This window comes from Eriocheir sinensis, chromosome 9 (genome assembly GCF_024679095.1).
Source record: "Eriocheir sinensis breed Jianghai 21 chromosome 9, ASM2467909v1, whole genome shotgun sequence".
In the NCBI taxonomy this organism is placed as follows: domain Eukaryota; kingdom Metazoa; phylum Arthropoda; class Malacostraca; order Decapoda; family Varunidae; genus Eriocheir; species Eriocheir sinensis.
In genome coordinates, this window is record NC_066517.1 from 22693842 (window position 1) to 22709397 (window position 15556).

The 15556-nt window shown below is 41.3% G+C and overlaps 2 protein-coding genes across 3 annotated transcripts in view; both read right to left on the minus strand.

The window, feature by feature from the left end:
* LOC126996302 (heparan sulfate 2-O-sulfotransferase pipe-like) overlaps positions 1-3152 on the minus strand; it is a 32513-nt gene extending 29361 nt beyond the window's left edge. Inside the window, exon 1 of the mRNA XM_050856680.1 lies at positions 2903-3152. Coding sequence (XP_050712637.1) covers positions 2903-2988 — 86 coding nt within the window. The 5' untranslated portion in view covers positions 2989-3152. The remainder of the gene's footprint in view (positions 1-2902) is intronic.
* A 3041-nt stretch (positions 3153-6193) lies between these two features.
* The window catches only part of LOC126996173 (brother of CDO-like), a 57245-nt gene continuing 47882 nt past the window's right edge, over positions 6194-15556 (minus strand). For both annotated transcript variants that reach the window (XM_050856440.1, XM_050856439.1), the window contains exons 9-16: positions 14927-15154; positions 14076-14188; positions 13625-13749; positions 12916-13159; positions 12527-12665; positions 11776-11976; positions 10095-10246; positions 6194-9527 (exon numbers count right to left, since the gene is read on the minus strand). In XM_050856440.1, the coding sequence (XP_050712397.1) occupies positions 9270-9527; positions 10095-10246; positions 11776-11976; positions 12527-12665; positions 12916-13159; positions 13625-13749; positions 14076-14188; positions 14927-15154 (1460 nt within the window). In that variant the 3' untranslated portion in view covers positions 6194-9269. The remainder of the gene's footprint in view (positions 9528-10094; positions 10247-11775; positions 11977-12526; positions 12666-12915; positions 13160-13624; positions 13750-14075; positions 14189-14926; positions 15155-15556) is intronic.

A 15556-nucleotide genomic window follows, 5' to 3' on the forward strand; every position in this document is an offset into this window, starting at 1 on the left:
TCCAGCACAACAGAATCATGGATAGCCTACTGCCGAAGCCCCATAGATTGGTTTTTTTGTGTTGGCTGTAATGTAAAATGTATTCTAGCTTTCCTTTTTTTTTTTAAACAAGCCTGAGTGATCATTTTTTATAGCTGCTGTCTACAAGTTATAATGCATGTTCTTGCTGCAGAATCTCTTGTTACTGAATAAAATACGGTAATATAGTAGTTTATTAAAGGTTCTAGTACTATTTTAGAAGCTATATACACAAACTATACTCCTTCGGGTTTTACTGTTTTCTTTATAATATACATGAATTCCATATATAGGCTAATTAGGGCATTTTTTTAAGTTGAAGGTAAAATAGGTGTTGTTTCCAGTGACAGTGCATAACGGTACCCTTTTTTGAGTGACATGAAACAACGAATGTATATATAAAAAAAAGTCACGCTTTTACACACACACACACACACACACACACACACACACAGTCATTGGCTTTTTTTTTTTTTTTAGGGGGGGGGACTTTCTCTTTCCTCATGATGGTCGACTTTGATGCAACTGATATTATGAATTTACACAGCGTTTTGACTTGAATGCGCGTGACAGTAAGAACGAATGCGGTTTATACTCTCTCTCTCTCTCTCTCTCTCTCTCTCTCTGATCAACAGCTGACGCCTAAAAGAAAGGAACCACCCATGTTTAAACCAGGAAACCGACCATTCTCCTTTCTGTACCTCTGCTCTCTCTCTCTCTCTCTCTCTCTCTCTCTCTCTCTCTCTCTCTCTCTCTCTCTCTCTCCAATGAACTGTTCACGGACGAGAAAAGTGTATCCGTGTTTGTTTTGACACTGACACGAACGGTACAGAGAAGAAGGAGGAGGAGGAGGAGGAGCTGATAATGGCAGAACTAGAGGAGGCGGAAGAGGAGGAGGAGGAGGAGGTGATAATGGAAGAATTAGAGGAGAAGGAGGAGGTTGGCTGCTACTTCCCGTCACCTTCCATTCTTTTCTTCATTTATTTTCTCCGTTTAAAAGGCAATTCAAGACGTAACAAGGAGTAGCCTACAATGGCCTATCATCCCACAATGCCCTCGTTAAAGAGTCAAGAATACGCACATTAACCTTAACATACAAACTAAAAAACTAACAATTAAAACTACCTTCATTCATTCACCAGTATAGCCATAACATCAACCTTAACATACAGACTAAGGAACGAACAATTAAAATACCCTCATGCATTAGTATAGCCAGCCATGACATTTTTATCGCTCTCATTATCGAAGCTATTTTGTGTAGGTTAATGGATCTGATAAATTACGTTACGAGGTATAATAAAAAAGAAAATAGTGTGCATAAACAGACTTGAGTGGCGTTCTGTAAAGACCTCTGTGAAATAATGACAGTTAGAGGAAAAAAAATAATGGGTCTTGAGGTGACATGAAACTTGAGAAGAAAACACTTTTGAAATTATTATGGTAGGATGGGTAATAGGTTATAACACTACTACTGCTACTACTACTACTACTACTACTACTACACTCCTCCTCCTCCTACTACTACTACAACTACTACTACTACTAGCTACTGCATAAGCTATAGTACAAAAACCCTTCCTGAATGTAAGATTGTAAGATATTAAGAAGCTTATAAGGAAACTATATGCGTGAAGAAAGACAAACCACTCCAGAAATACGGTTATCAGTTAGACAGTTCTCTTCATTCGCTCATAAGTTACCGGAGGGCTTACAACAACCATAATGACAGTGAATTAACGCTATAAAAATAATCTCCTCCGTGTTCCTTTTAGCTCCCATTACCGCCACACCCAAGAAGCCATAAGATGGGTGACGGGACGGGACATAACGATGGGTGTAATGAGAGAGAGAGAGAGAGAGAGAGAGAGAGAGAGAGAGAGAGAGAGAGAGAGAGAGAGAGAGACGGAAGTCAGCCTACAAGAACTAGCTTACGGTAGATGAAGCTCCTCAAAGTTCAACTCAACAATGAAGATGTAGGGAAAAAAATGCACGTTTCTTCACCTTCCACGCTGTTGCGTGTGATTAAGACAATTTAGGGGAAATTAAATTAATAGAAATAGAAATAATGGAAATGTTGACATATTAGCTGTATTTGGTGCACCATCCAACCATTTATACATACATAACATTGCCTTAATTTATAGTTAATTATATTTTGTATGGGCTGGCGCATCAGCAGTGTCCGTCTTCCTGTACTCGCATACTCCTGTGCCGGGGACCGGGAAGCCCACCCGGTAAGAGACGAAATTCCTATAAAAATATAGTAATAAATATATCAAGATAAAAAGCAACGGGTAACAATAAAACTTGGGGTGTTGGGGGAGAATCGTGGGGGGGGGGGGGGGGGGGCGGGCCCCCACGTAAGGTAAATTTGTAATCGGCTGTTTTCTTACCTGGATGGGGACGTACTCACCCGCCCCATCCAGAACCTGTGCGATGTCTCCTTCAGTCCCCTCTAAGGAGCCCCTCAACCCCGGAAAAGGAAGAGAGCGCTCTTGCCTGGTAGGCCTATCACTTTTAGGGTCATTTTAAGATAGGTGAATGCACCAGGTCTCTTAGAGGTCACTGATAAAAGAGTAACTTATCGTCGCAAAAAAAGCAAATTATAATAGTTCATATCTCAGAAACGAGTAATCTATCTAAACGGCGGAAACGATTATCTGTGTTGATTAGCACGTGCTAGTTAACAGTGATCAGGAGTGCCATGGAAGAAGAAAAAGAAAAAGAAGAAAGAGGCCGAGAAGAAGCCGAAAAAGACAAACAGCAAACCAACCCACACACCGTTATCTCAAAGCAATAAACATGAGACATAGAAACACCTGTAATACCTGCTTCCCCCCGAGCCTCACCTGCACCGCACACCTGTTAATCATCCTCTTACCTGGCGGGGACGTACTGCCTCCAGAGCCGGCCCACCGTTGTCATTATACCGGGAAACTGGGACTCCTCCTCAACGGACGCACACATACACACTTCGCTATTATCACACGCGCGTCACCAATAAGTTAAAAGGTTCATGGTGTTCTTGGGTCAATGGATTAGATTAGTTCTGGTTCTCATTCAAAAAGCCACAGAGCTACGCGGCGCACACCCTCCTCCCATGAGCTCTGAGCCGGTACTGCCAGAAGTGAACTTGAGGCCGTTTGACGGTTTGAGGGAGGAGAAAGAAACGTTTCGTACGGGTTGCCAGATATTAATTAAGCAGAAGTGAGCTAAAGGTACAGTGGATGCCCTTTTTTTTTTTATTATTTCTAGCTTTACTATTAGTCTTTGTGATGTTGGTGTTATATAAGAAAAGTGATACGGTTTAGCAGGAAAGAGTACAGGGCTTAAATGGTTTATTTATTTATTTATTTTTTTTTACTTGCCTCCGATATCTTGGGCTGCAGAAATAAAATATATGGAGACTAAAATTAAAGGACTAATATTAGGTGGGTATGATTTTTTCTCTCTCAACCCACATATATATTTTTTTCTGGAGTAAGAGAAACTGAGAGAAGTAAACTGAGAATGCCCCAGGATATATGAGCAAATAATAATGGAAGTATATCTGGTACAGCCCACCATTACTACTATTATCATTACTAGTATTGCATGTGTTGGAATACCCTCTTTTAATGATAATGAAACAATCCAACCGTTTATTTCAATGCTGCATTTAAGCAATATTCTATACAAGCTTTGTACCAAAATATAGTCTCCGTGATTTAGTGCACTCAGATCAATATAGTTAGATATGTTTTAAATACTACACAGGTAAAGATAGGTTTTTAAAGGGCTATTCTTGAGTATGAGCAGTATGCACCAGCCTTGGCAGCCTATACCCAACACTGATACATGACTTATATACTAATAAATATGTATTCTTTAATTGTACTTAGAGGAGTAACAGCTGTGAGTAGAATAAGCAATGTAAGAAGCCTCTGTGTTTTTATTTTTATTTCTTTATCTTTTAAGGCAAGATTACTGGGGTTTTCCTTCACAACAACTACTGATTAACCCGTCCGCTGCGATTGGCACGGATTTGGCTTTCACTGGTAGCCTGGTAACATAATTATAGTCCCAAGTCTTTCTCTGCCTCTGTGGTGGATCGTGGAGTGTTTTTCCCATGTGGCACTGGTATGCTGGATATCCCCTAGCTCCCAAGGTCCATGACTTTACACTGTTCTTTAAGTCTACTACAAAGAAATCTAATGACTAGGAATGAGTAATGTAGTTTATCACCTATAGACTTCTTAATAATACATGTCCTATATTTGAATTCTTAAATTCTTATTCTTATTTCCAAATGGGTCTCAAGCCCCTGTTATTTCACTCTAGATGAAACCACAAACACATCGATCCACATTGTGCCTATAAATAAATTAAAACCCATATCTATCTAAATCTCCCGGAACCCTGATAATTATTTAAAGCATTATTCTTATTACCAACTTGCTTTGAATAACACATAAAGCACATATTCAAATCATCCTAAGGCAATATATTCATTTCAATTCATAATCCTATTTCTAACTGGGCTTTATAAAGATGTAGTTATCCTCTGTAGGTAAATTTGTAATGGTTTCCCCTCTTGCCCTTCCTATAGTCTTGACCATTATGTATTGTTGTGCTGGAAGCTTCCCCCGGGGTCTATGGGCCTCTGGAAGACTCTGGGAGGAGCGAGCAGGGGGGCGGGGAGCAAGGCCCCGCTCGCGCCCCGCGGGGCCCGTGGCCAGGCGCCAGGCGGGAAGTGCTGCCAACTCGCACATATTTTTGCTACATGTTCTTGTATAATCGAATATATTCTGTAACGTTCTAGACTGTACTGTTTGGTATATAAATAGGAGAAGAGGGCGAGAGGAGTCAGTCCCAGTCATAGTAAGCTAGTGGCCAGTGAAGAGTCAAGAGTGAATTCTACTACTAAGGAAGAATATTAAACTACAGCAGAAGCTGTGCAAGGTGTTTACATATCTCCCTCCCACGGAGTCTTGTGACGGCGATACGGAACACAAGTAATACGTCCGGCATAACAGTATTTAACTTGAAGAATACCCTCAAGCTGTGACATATGGCGCCTTACAACCATTTACTGTCCCTTAAAAGCCAGATGGATGAGAGAGAGAGAGAGAGAGAGAGAGAGAGAGAGAGAGAGAGTAAAAAAAGCTTGACCCTCATAATCTATGGTGAACGCTGTCTTTGTCCTGGTTCCCGCCACGGTGCTGCCATTATAGGGTTGCAAGGTGTGGCGGTAAATGGGTAGGTGCTCTGACCCCAATCCACGCCACTGCACCAAGGGATCCAATAGTATTCCATGTGACTCAACTCTTGATCTTATTGTCATGGTATTTTGGAGTATATAGGTGGTGTGATAATTCTCCTACCTGTAATTGCTAAAAAAATACAGGTGGAAGTTTAATGAAGGAAAATTTTAAGACCAATTTACTTATATGCATTTCTAGATACCTTTTTAAGTCTTTCTTTATAGATATTCGTGTTCTTGTCTTACTTTATTTCCCCTGCGACAAAAATAAAGTTAAAATCACTAAAAGAAACAGGTGGAAGTTTAATGAAGGAAAATTTTAAGACCAGTTTACTTATAAGCATTTCTAGATACTTTTATAAGTCTTTCTTTATAGATATTCGTGTTCTTGTCTTACTTTATTTCCCCTGCGACAAAAATAAAGTTAAAATCACTAAAAAATACAGGTGGAAGTTTGATGAAGGAAAATTTTAAGACCAATTTACTTATAAGCATTTCTAGATACCTTTTTAAGTCTTTCTTTATAGATATTCGTGTTCTTGTCTTACTTTATTTCCCTTGTGACAAAAATAAAGTTAAAATCACTAAAAGAAACAGGTGGAAGTTTAATGAAGGAAAATTTTAAGACCAATTTACTTATATGCATTTCAAGATACCTTTTTGAGTCTTTCTTTATAGATATTCGTGTTCTTGTCTTACTTTATTTCCCTTGTGACAATAATAAAGTTAAAATCACTAAAAAAAATGTGGAAATTTAATGAAGGAAATCTTTTTATACCAGCTTACTAACTTACATTTCTGGACACCGATATTAGTCTTTCTTTATGTATGTTCATGTTTGTGTCTTGCTTAACTTCCCTCACATGGAAATACATTATGTTGAAATTATAATCTATCAGGGATTCCGCTTGTCCAAAATCATAGACTCCCCTTCTTTCATATACATTCATTCTTGTAGTTACAGTTTGCCTTACTTTAATAACCTTTGCATTAAACAGAAGAAAAGTTTACAATTATCTAAGCAGTAATTTCTAAAACGTATTCTAGTTGGCAGAATTTTACAGGCTCATTTACAACTTTTGTTTCTCATAGCTATTCATATTTCTGATCACACTGTCCTTTTAACATATCTATTCATCCTCCTGATCACATTTTTTTCTTTTTGTTCCATTTAATTTGTAGTGCCAGAATTTTCTCTTTACTACACTCCCTTACGTCCACTGCGTGTAACGAAACACATGAGAAATTAATCCAGACAAGGAAAGGTTTTGCCGGCGCCGGGGATCGAACCCGCGACCAGCAAGACGGGAGAGCCACTCCTTAACCAGTCGGCCAAAGAGGTAAATCCCTGGCAGAGGGAGTTATGGGAGGCTCGCCCATCAGGCTAGTCGCCGCGGCACTACAAATTAACCCAAAACAAGTACCTTGATGTTTAACTACCAATCTAAGACATATCACAGATGGCCTCACCTTATCAGAGCTGAATCTTAAAATGAACGTAGGCAGAAGGGAAGAAGCCTCCTTTAAAATAAGTGAAATATTTATTATACTCATCATACCCACTTAGCTCATAGGGATACAAATCAAGGACTAACCATTAACGCTAAAGTACAACGAGACTCCACCGCATACAACCCACTCTTCACCGTCTTAATGGGCGTGAAGCTAATACCATCTTCAGTGAATTCCAGGGTCATATTCTGAAACACATCCACACCCAACCACACATATATTTACCAAGGCTTTCATAGGAGTTTCAGACATTTCCAGGGGTAGTTTCATGACCCTGGTGGTAGTCTGGGCATTCTTCTGTACCATGAGCCTAGAAAACCACTCATGAGAACCCAATTAATCTCCTTCTCGGCCTTTGGAAATAGCTGATATGAGAGGCGGAAGCGTTTTAGAATATTGACCGTTGTAACTTGAGGACCCACTTTCTATGGCTTGGTGGGCTGTATCCTGGGCCCCACCAATGGGTTTATGCTTAGTACTACCTTGTCGGAGTGGGTCTTCAGGTCTTATCACTGAATCTCACACACGCACACATACACACGCACACTTGGTTTACTCTCATACTGCTCCTGTTTTGTCTCCTCCTCCTCCTTCTTCTTCACCTACTTCTCCTGCATCTTCTTCTCCTCCTCCTGCACCTTCATCTTCCTCTTCTTCTTCTTCTTCTTCTTCTTCTTCTCCTTTTCCTCCTCCTTCTACTCCTCCTGCAACTTCTTCTTCTTCTTCTTCTTCTCCTCTTCCTCCTCCTCCTCCTCCTACCATGTCTTAAGCTAACGGGACACAACAGTTTCTTCGTACAAAAACTTAAGCGTAATATCACATTTGGTCAACCAGTCAGGTATTCGCGTGACTGCACTGCGGCTTGGGGTCTCTAAACAGTTCATGCATCATCTGTGTGTTATGCTGTCCTGTGCTGTGTTATGCTGCGTTCACCCCTAATATTGGTCAGCATGGATGTAAGCATAGAACATCGCATCACAAATCACAAAAAACGAAGTCAAAGAATCTCACGAGTATAAAAGTTGTATATTTTCTCTTTTTCTCGCAATTTTCTGGTCATTTTTGTTTCGTTTTGCTTTGAATTACTTTTTACATTGTTGGAATCCTGAGTGCGGCAATTTGTATGCTCTATGTATATATTAAATGCTTTACGTATGTGTATGGTTACTTATTGATATTTTCTTGTGTATGTATGTGTGTATGAGTCACTTGCACGCTCGTTGTAAATGCAACACCCAAATTCTGCTTCACGGGGCTGGAAATGTAGTCTTCTTAGCTTAGCGTACTTCATTACCACACTGTTTGACTCTCCTTGTAAGACTAAGATGTAACTGCACTCCGGAAATTTAGCCTTTTTTTTATTTGTTCAATTCGCACGCTCGTCGTAAATGCAACACCCAAATACTGATTCACAGGGCTGGAAATGTAGTCTTCTTAGCTTATTGTACTTCATTACCACACTGTTTGATTCTCCTCTTACGACCAGTGTCACTGCACTCTGGAAATGTAGTCTTTTTCATCTTATATTATCTCATTACCACACTGTTTCATTCTTCTGGTCAGGTTTGAGACATAACTGCACTCCGGATATGTAGTCTTTTTAGCTTATAGTATTTCATTACCATGGTGTTTGATTCTCCTCGTCAGACGTGTCACTGCACTCACCATACAGTATTGTGATGGGGTGCGGTTACTTCTCACCACAGCACACGAGATATGGTGAGACGGTACACTCCTCTCTTTCGCCATCACACACACACAAGATTTATGTTTCACGGCGAGAGGTGCGAATCCATCTCTCTCTCTCCCTATTCTCCCTGCCACACTTACGTACAATAATCTCTGTTTCCCCACTACAATACTATCTACAATCTTACTCTACTATATATATACATCACCACATACATACATACACACATACAGCATTAATAAACATCACCAGGATATATTTGTCCCTTCATATGAATCAGTTCAGTTAGTCTTCATATCAGGAAACAAAGTCTACTCAGGAAAATGAGGAGGTTGAGAAATGGAAAATAGATACTGATAAAAAAAATGTTAATCAGTCTTTTCTTTCTTAATATTTTCAGTTTTTATATCTCAGCTCAATTTCTCAAAGCATGTATTTTTCTTTTTTTCCGATGTATGTACTAATTGATGGTGCATATATCTTTAATACTTTCATTATATTTACGTTTTAATACCTCACTCAATTTTCCATTTCTTTTTTTGTTTTTCCTGAAGTTAGTATTGATTGGCAGTGCATAAGTCTTTACGTAATTTCATAATATTTCCGTTTTTACATCTCGGCTAAATTTTCCGAAGCTGCATTTTCCTTTTCCTGATGTACATACTGATTGACGATGCTAGAAACCAACAAACATACCCTACACCCACGCACTATTGATACACTCGGAAACCTGCACCTACACCCTCACAATCACAGGTACAAAAGTCACAGCAAGATCATTGGACTCGCACACAAACACACACCTCAGGAATGATAGGCGTACTCCTTAACCTTAGGCGATGAATCAAGGTCACTTTTTGGCGGTGCTGACGGCGACGGTGGTTGTGTCTGCGTGGGCGGCCCCGTGTCGTGTGTTGCCTTGACGAGGGCAAGCGTCTTCACCCCTATGTCGACGCACGGGTCTTGGGAGGCGATGCGTCGGGCGGGCGAGGTGAAGCAGCGGTCGACCACCTGCCTCGTGCTGTGGTTGTTGTTCTCGGTGACGGAGCTTTCCATTACCGCCTGTGTGGAAGGGGAAAATAAAAGGTTAAACGGGGTTGGGGTGGGTAGTACAGCAAGGAAAGCAGTTCAAGGGAAAAAAAATCAAAACAGCCACAAAAAAGCCTGATAAATGATGCTCCAAGCTCACAAGTTGCTGCTCCGAGGGATGATTAACCCAGTGAGTGCAGCATATTTTTTTTTCATGTACACATACTATAAATTTCTCTCTATCTCTTTCCTGTCAAAACTCAACTTCTCAGCCTCCATCGTAACTGCCAGGTGACTCACTCAAGAGATGATGAAAAGAGGTTGACAGGTGATGCCTTGATCTATAATATGACCCACTTTAGGAACCAGGTTTGGGTTTATGTGGGTGTATGTTACTCACTCAGAAATAGCTCAGTGGGGGTTGTTGCAGCTTAGGTTAATGGGAATCCAGAATGTAAAGTGCTTTCCTATCAACGCTCATATTTGTACTAGCCGTATTCAATAATGGTGTGTGCTTCTCCTACAATCTTAAATATTACTGAGCTTCTTTACATTCCAATCCATGTAAACAAGCATTGGTGTTGTATGTGTTGTGTGTACCTTCTCATCGTCGGCCGCGGTGATGGTGAGGCTCTGGTGGGGCAGGTAGCCGTTGGAGGCCTTGGTGCGGGGGGTCTGGGGCAGGGAGTAGGTGGAGGTCTCCCGGTGGATGTGCAGGGAGGTGTCCTCGTACTTCACTGACCTGGTATCGTCTGCCAAGAAAGAGGGAGTTATGGCGATGATAAATGGTACACAGTGCAGAGAATTAGTATATATAACATACAAAAAATCTCCTTGCAGGTTTATTGTGGTAGTAGGGTATTTTTTAGGGTAATGGTGGTCTGCCCTGCTGGTTAGTGGTGCAAACAAAAACATTTCATACTAACATCATTACACAAAGATGAAAATTACATTTATTATGATATAAGAGGTACAGCTACAAGGAAGTCTTAGGTGGCCCTGGCCCTATAAAAACGGTTGGGTCCCCTTGCCTGGTAATCAAAAGTAGATACAGGGTCATAATGGTCATGGCCCCTAAACGTATCTTTGGTAGAGTATTAACAGACAATGCCCATTACAGAACAAGAGAGAATCATGATGTACAAGTGAGGCAACAGGGAGGAAGAAAGAAGTGGCAATTATTTCAGGTTTTACATTGATGGCTGCATTTCTCAACCCGGTTGCAGCGACGGGCCAAATTTGTGGCTTTACCATGTAGCAGCGACAGGCCAAATTTGTGGCTTTACCATGTAGCAGCGACAGGCCAAATTTGTGGCTTTACCATGTAGCAGCGACAGGCCAAATTTGTGGCTTTACCATGTAGCAGCGACAGGCCAAATTTGTGCCATGATATAAACCCCCCAAAATAGATGATACATAATCTGATCACAAATGCTTTGATATATATTATGAAATGGCTTGTGTGAAGGGTGATTTTTTCTCATTTTTCTCGCTTGGAGGGACCATTAAGAAACATGATCCCCGCTGCTTCCGGGTTAATGACTCACCTCGTTCTATGTGATTATGATGTTTGATGAAGAAGTAGCAGCAGCTTAACACTATGTCCTCCCTAGCTCACTACCTAACCTAGTGACGTCCTGTTACCTTACACTTGGCCTTTTCCTTTTGAGGCATGCAAACAAAAAGACAACAGAGGCAGGGTGAGAAATAATAGCGATAAATGAGATGTGAAACAATTCTTAATGTTCTACCTGCTGGCCAAATAAACACAAGCTGATAGCCATCCATCTATAAAAGTAATATGTAACCCACAAACTCAATGAAGGAGCAATATTCAACTCCTTTAGTGCAAAAAATAATAATAAAAGAAGTAAAAACTAAAGGAATAATATTTGAACTCCATTACCACAAAAAAAGAATAAATAAATTAATATAGAAAAGAAAAATGGAAAACTGTTATGTAAATGCATCTCTCGACACACAAGCAGGTTTGAAAGTCCCGTAACAGATGACTTTTTTTTTTTTCTCCTTTTTTATGACCCTTGAATTACCTCCTTTACTTCAAAAAGAAAAAGAACAGAAAACTAGCCCAGGCATATGATTTATTCCTGAGCGTCTAACCACATAAAAGCAGGTTTGAAGTTCCCTAATGAATGACTTTTTGCTTCTCTATTTTGCTTTTCTTTTGTCACTTTTTATTTTCTCTTTTTCTGGCCCCTAAGTTACCTCCATTACTAAAAAAAACTAGCACAGGGGCGTAATTCAACTTGTAGAACCTTACCATCAGCGTGCTTGTTCCGGCAGGTGTAGACGGAGGCGGAGATGATGACGATGAGGAGGAGGAGGCCCAGCGCTGCCCCGAGGATGATGTAGAGATGCGTGCTGGACAGTCCCCCCGGCTCCCCCTCCCGCACCACCGGCACCACCTCCCGCCTCTCCGCCTCGCCCTCCTCCGTCCCCTGTATGGTGCTGGCAGACCGACCTGTGGGGTGACGTGGAATGGTGTTGGGTGTGATGGCTTTGGGTGCAAGTTGGTGTTTTTTCTTTAGTGAACCTTTTAGTGATCTTTTCCTTTCCTTTATCCTTTCTTTCTTTATCATTTTACACTCAAAAAGGAGACAAACACACACATACAAAAAAATAAATAAATAAAGTAAAAATAAAAACAAAAAACAAAAACTTACGCCACATGAAAACGAACACAAATCTCAAACACATCAAAACCCAGCAATACACAACGAAACACACACACACCACTCCTATAGCTATACCACTCTGAAAGCTCAGTGGTTAAAGCTCTGCACTGCCAGCCCCGCTTAGGCCAGGATTCTTCCACTGACAAGGAGCAGTTACTGTCTCCCCTTGAGCAAAAGTGATGGAGTCTGTGGTGTGTGGAGGTCCCAGCAGTACCCTGAGATTGACTATAATGAGGCCTGCTCTAATTGGGAAGGTTCTTGCTGGTGATGATGACTCCAGCTTGTGATCAAACCTTGGTGAATTACACACACACACACGTACAAAAACACACTTACCAGGCACGCTTTTCTTGGCCACTTGGGAGAAGTCTGAGGGGCCGGCCATGTTGAAACACTGCATCTTGAAGTCGTAGGAAACGTTTGCCTTCAGGTGCGACACAGTGTACTCCCTCTTGTCGGGGTCCAGCACGGTGACCTAACAGGGAGGATAAAGATATTTCCCTAAGTACATTTTATTGAGGTTTAAGGGCTAGTTAAAGGTTTATAGGACCAATGATTAGCAATTTCTGTCCCCAAGTTGTTTCCTTTACTGTAAAAAAAAAAAAAAAAAAATAAATAAATAAATAAATAAATAAATAAATAAATAAATAAATAAATTGTAACAGAGATGAGCACCAAGGCCATAAGCAGCTTGACATATGCCCCTAACTCTACCTTGTACCCACCTTAGTGTAGTCCCCTGCCACTGTGGCCTCGCGATAGTGTATGAAGAACCCCTCAATGGGCGTGCCGGGGGCGGGGGTGTAGTGCCAGGCCAGGCGGACGGTTGTGGGTGTGGTGGGTGTGAGGGCGGTGATGGCGGGCGGGTGGGCGGGCCGCTGGGTGTTGGTGTCCCTCTCCAGCAGGAAGCGGCGGGAGGTGGGGCCAAGCTGGTTGTCGTTGTTGGCGTAGACAGCGGCGATGCGGAACCTGCCAGGGGAAGGGGAGAGGAAGCATCTTTAAGTGTCATAGAAAAATCTTATTCGCAGAGGAATTAAAAGTATTTGGGTGTAAGTGTTCTACAAATATTTTTCTTCTTTGTATGAGTTATTTTTATTGAAGAGCTTTTTGCTTTTATTTCAGTGTTCTTCTGTTTTTACTGGTGGAGGTTAAGTTTTACTGGTACTTAACATTTTAATTCTCGTTTGTCTTTTTTTCTTGGACTGCCATCACCATTTCATCATCACCATTACCAATACACCAACCTAACCACCACCACCACCACCATCAGTGTCATCACCTCATCATCTTTAAAGAGTGTCTGCAGGCTTTTCTATTCACTGATTTCTGGGGGGGTCCTTGGCTGATTCCTTTGGTATAAAAAAAATAAGTAAATAAATCAATAAATAAATAAATAAATAAAAATAAACTCATGAAATCAACTCCGCCACCCACCTGTACACCCGTCCCGTCTCCAGGCCAGTCACTTCATAGGAGGTGACGTGCGGAGGAATGATCTCATCCGCCGTCATCCAGTGGCTCCCCTGCTGCCCGCGACTCCTCACAAGCTTGTACTGGATCTGCGGAAAGGTGTCATCGTCATCACCAGTCACCAGGATGAACTAATCAGTGAAGAAAGTCTCACTACCACTTTTTTATATATACAGGAAAGTAGTCATATAAAAAAATTAAAAAAGAGGAAACAAAAAGGCCCCATTCTTCTTATATTTGCTCCCCTTGTCTCTAGATCCTAACTGCAGGCTTATCACACAATCAACTATAAAGAAACAAAATCACAAGACAAAACACTCAATAAATCCACAACTTCAGACACTACAACACATTTATCCTCTCCCACAACACAGGCGGCTCAGGACTCCGACAAACACAGCTCACTCTTCCGTACCTTATAGAATGATATGGGAAGCGTGACTGACTCGGGTGGACCCTCCCAGGACACCATCACGGATTCGTCGGACACCTTGGTGATGTTGGGCATGGAGGGCGGCACCATACGACCTAGACACAGACAAGAAAAGAATGATCGGTATGCAATAATTTTGGTTTCATTGTTTTTACCGTAATTTATGTATACTTTCCATGGGCTCTTTTTCAGTTTTCTCCTCACATTACAATAAATAAAATAGGCATACAGTTAAATTTTGACCCACCCCAAAAAAACTGAGGTGGACACTAATATTTAAACCAAAGGGTATCTCATGGGTAAGGGGTTATTTCTTTGGGGTCTTTATCTGCATCTTAAGCCATTCTACGATAACTTCAATTACAACGCTAGGCTGAGTCATATGATGTAACCTAAGAACACCTCAATAAAGAATATATTTACTAATCTCACCTTTCTTTTTGGTGGCTTTGCTCCCTTCCTCATTTTGCCATTCCCACCTTCCATCATTTTCCTCTTCTTTCCCTTCCTTCCTCTACACTACAAACACACTTAAGAATATACCAACAAAAGTGCCAATCTCACCCTTTTTTTTGCTGCCCTTGCCTCCCTTCTTCATCTTGCCACTCCCATCCGGTGAAGACAGGTTCCCCTCTCCCTCTGCCTTCTTCCTCTTTCCCTTCCTCCCTCTACACTTTAAACCCACCTAAAAATACACTAATAATCAATACATTTGCCAAACTCACCTTTCTTTTTGCTGCCCTTGCCTCCCTTCCTCATCTTGCCACTCCCACCCGGTGAAGACAGGTTCCCCTCTCCCTCTACCTTCTTCCTCTTTCCCTTCCTAAACTCACCTTTCTTTTTGCTGCCCTTGCCTCCCTTCCTCATCTTGCCACTCCCACCCGGTGAAGACAGGTTCCCCTCTCCCTCTACCTTCTTCCTCTTTCCCTTCCTTCCTCTCCGTGCTCCTCCACCTCCTCCTCCATCTCTTCCTCCTCCTCCTCTTGAGACTTCTGAACCATCGCTGCTGTTGCCATCCTCTCCGTTCGTTCTCTTGGCGCCAACGATATCCGAGACGAGATCTGTTAGGAATAAAAAGATAAGTACAAACACAATAACAAAAAGGTGGAGGTAGAAATTATGATTAAGCTTAAGTATGAATGATGAGACAGGTGCATTTCTTATTTTCTTGCACCTGTAATTTTTTTTCCACTTCTGTTTTACACTTAATGATTTTTTGTCCTCACTTTTAATCTCATTTTCCTCGTTTTCATCTTGTTTCTACTCCTCCTCCTCCACCTACTTTTTTCCTTTCCTCACTTTCCTCTTTTCTCTCCCAATTCTCTCTAATCTTCACTTATCCTCCTCTTCCTTCTTTAAACTTCCTCTTTTTCCTCCTTCTCCTCCAACCCACTTTTTCTCTTTCTGCTTCTTATGATACTACTTCTTCCTTTCATCCTCAGCCAGTGTTACTTTTTCTTCTC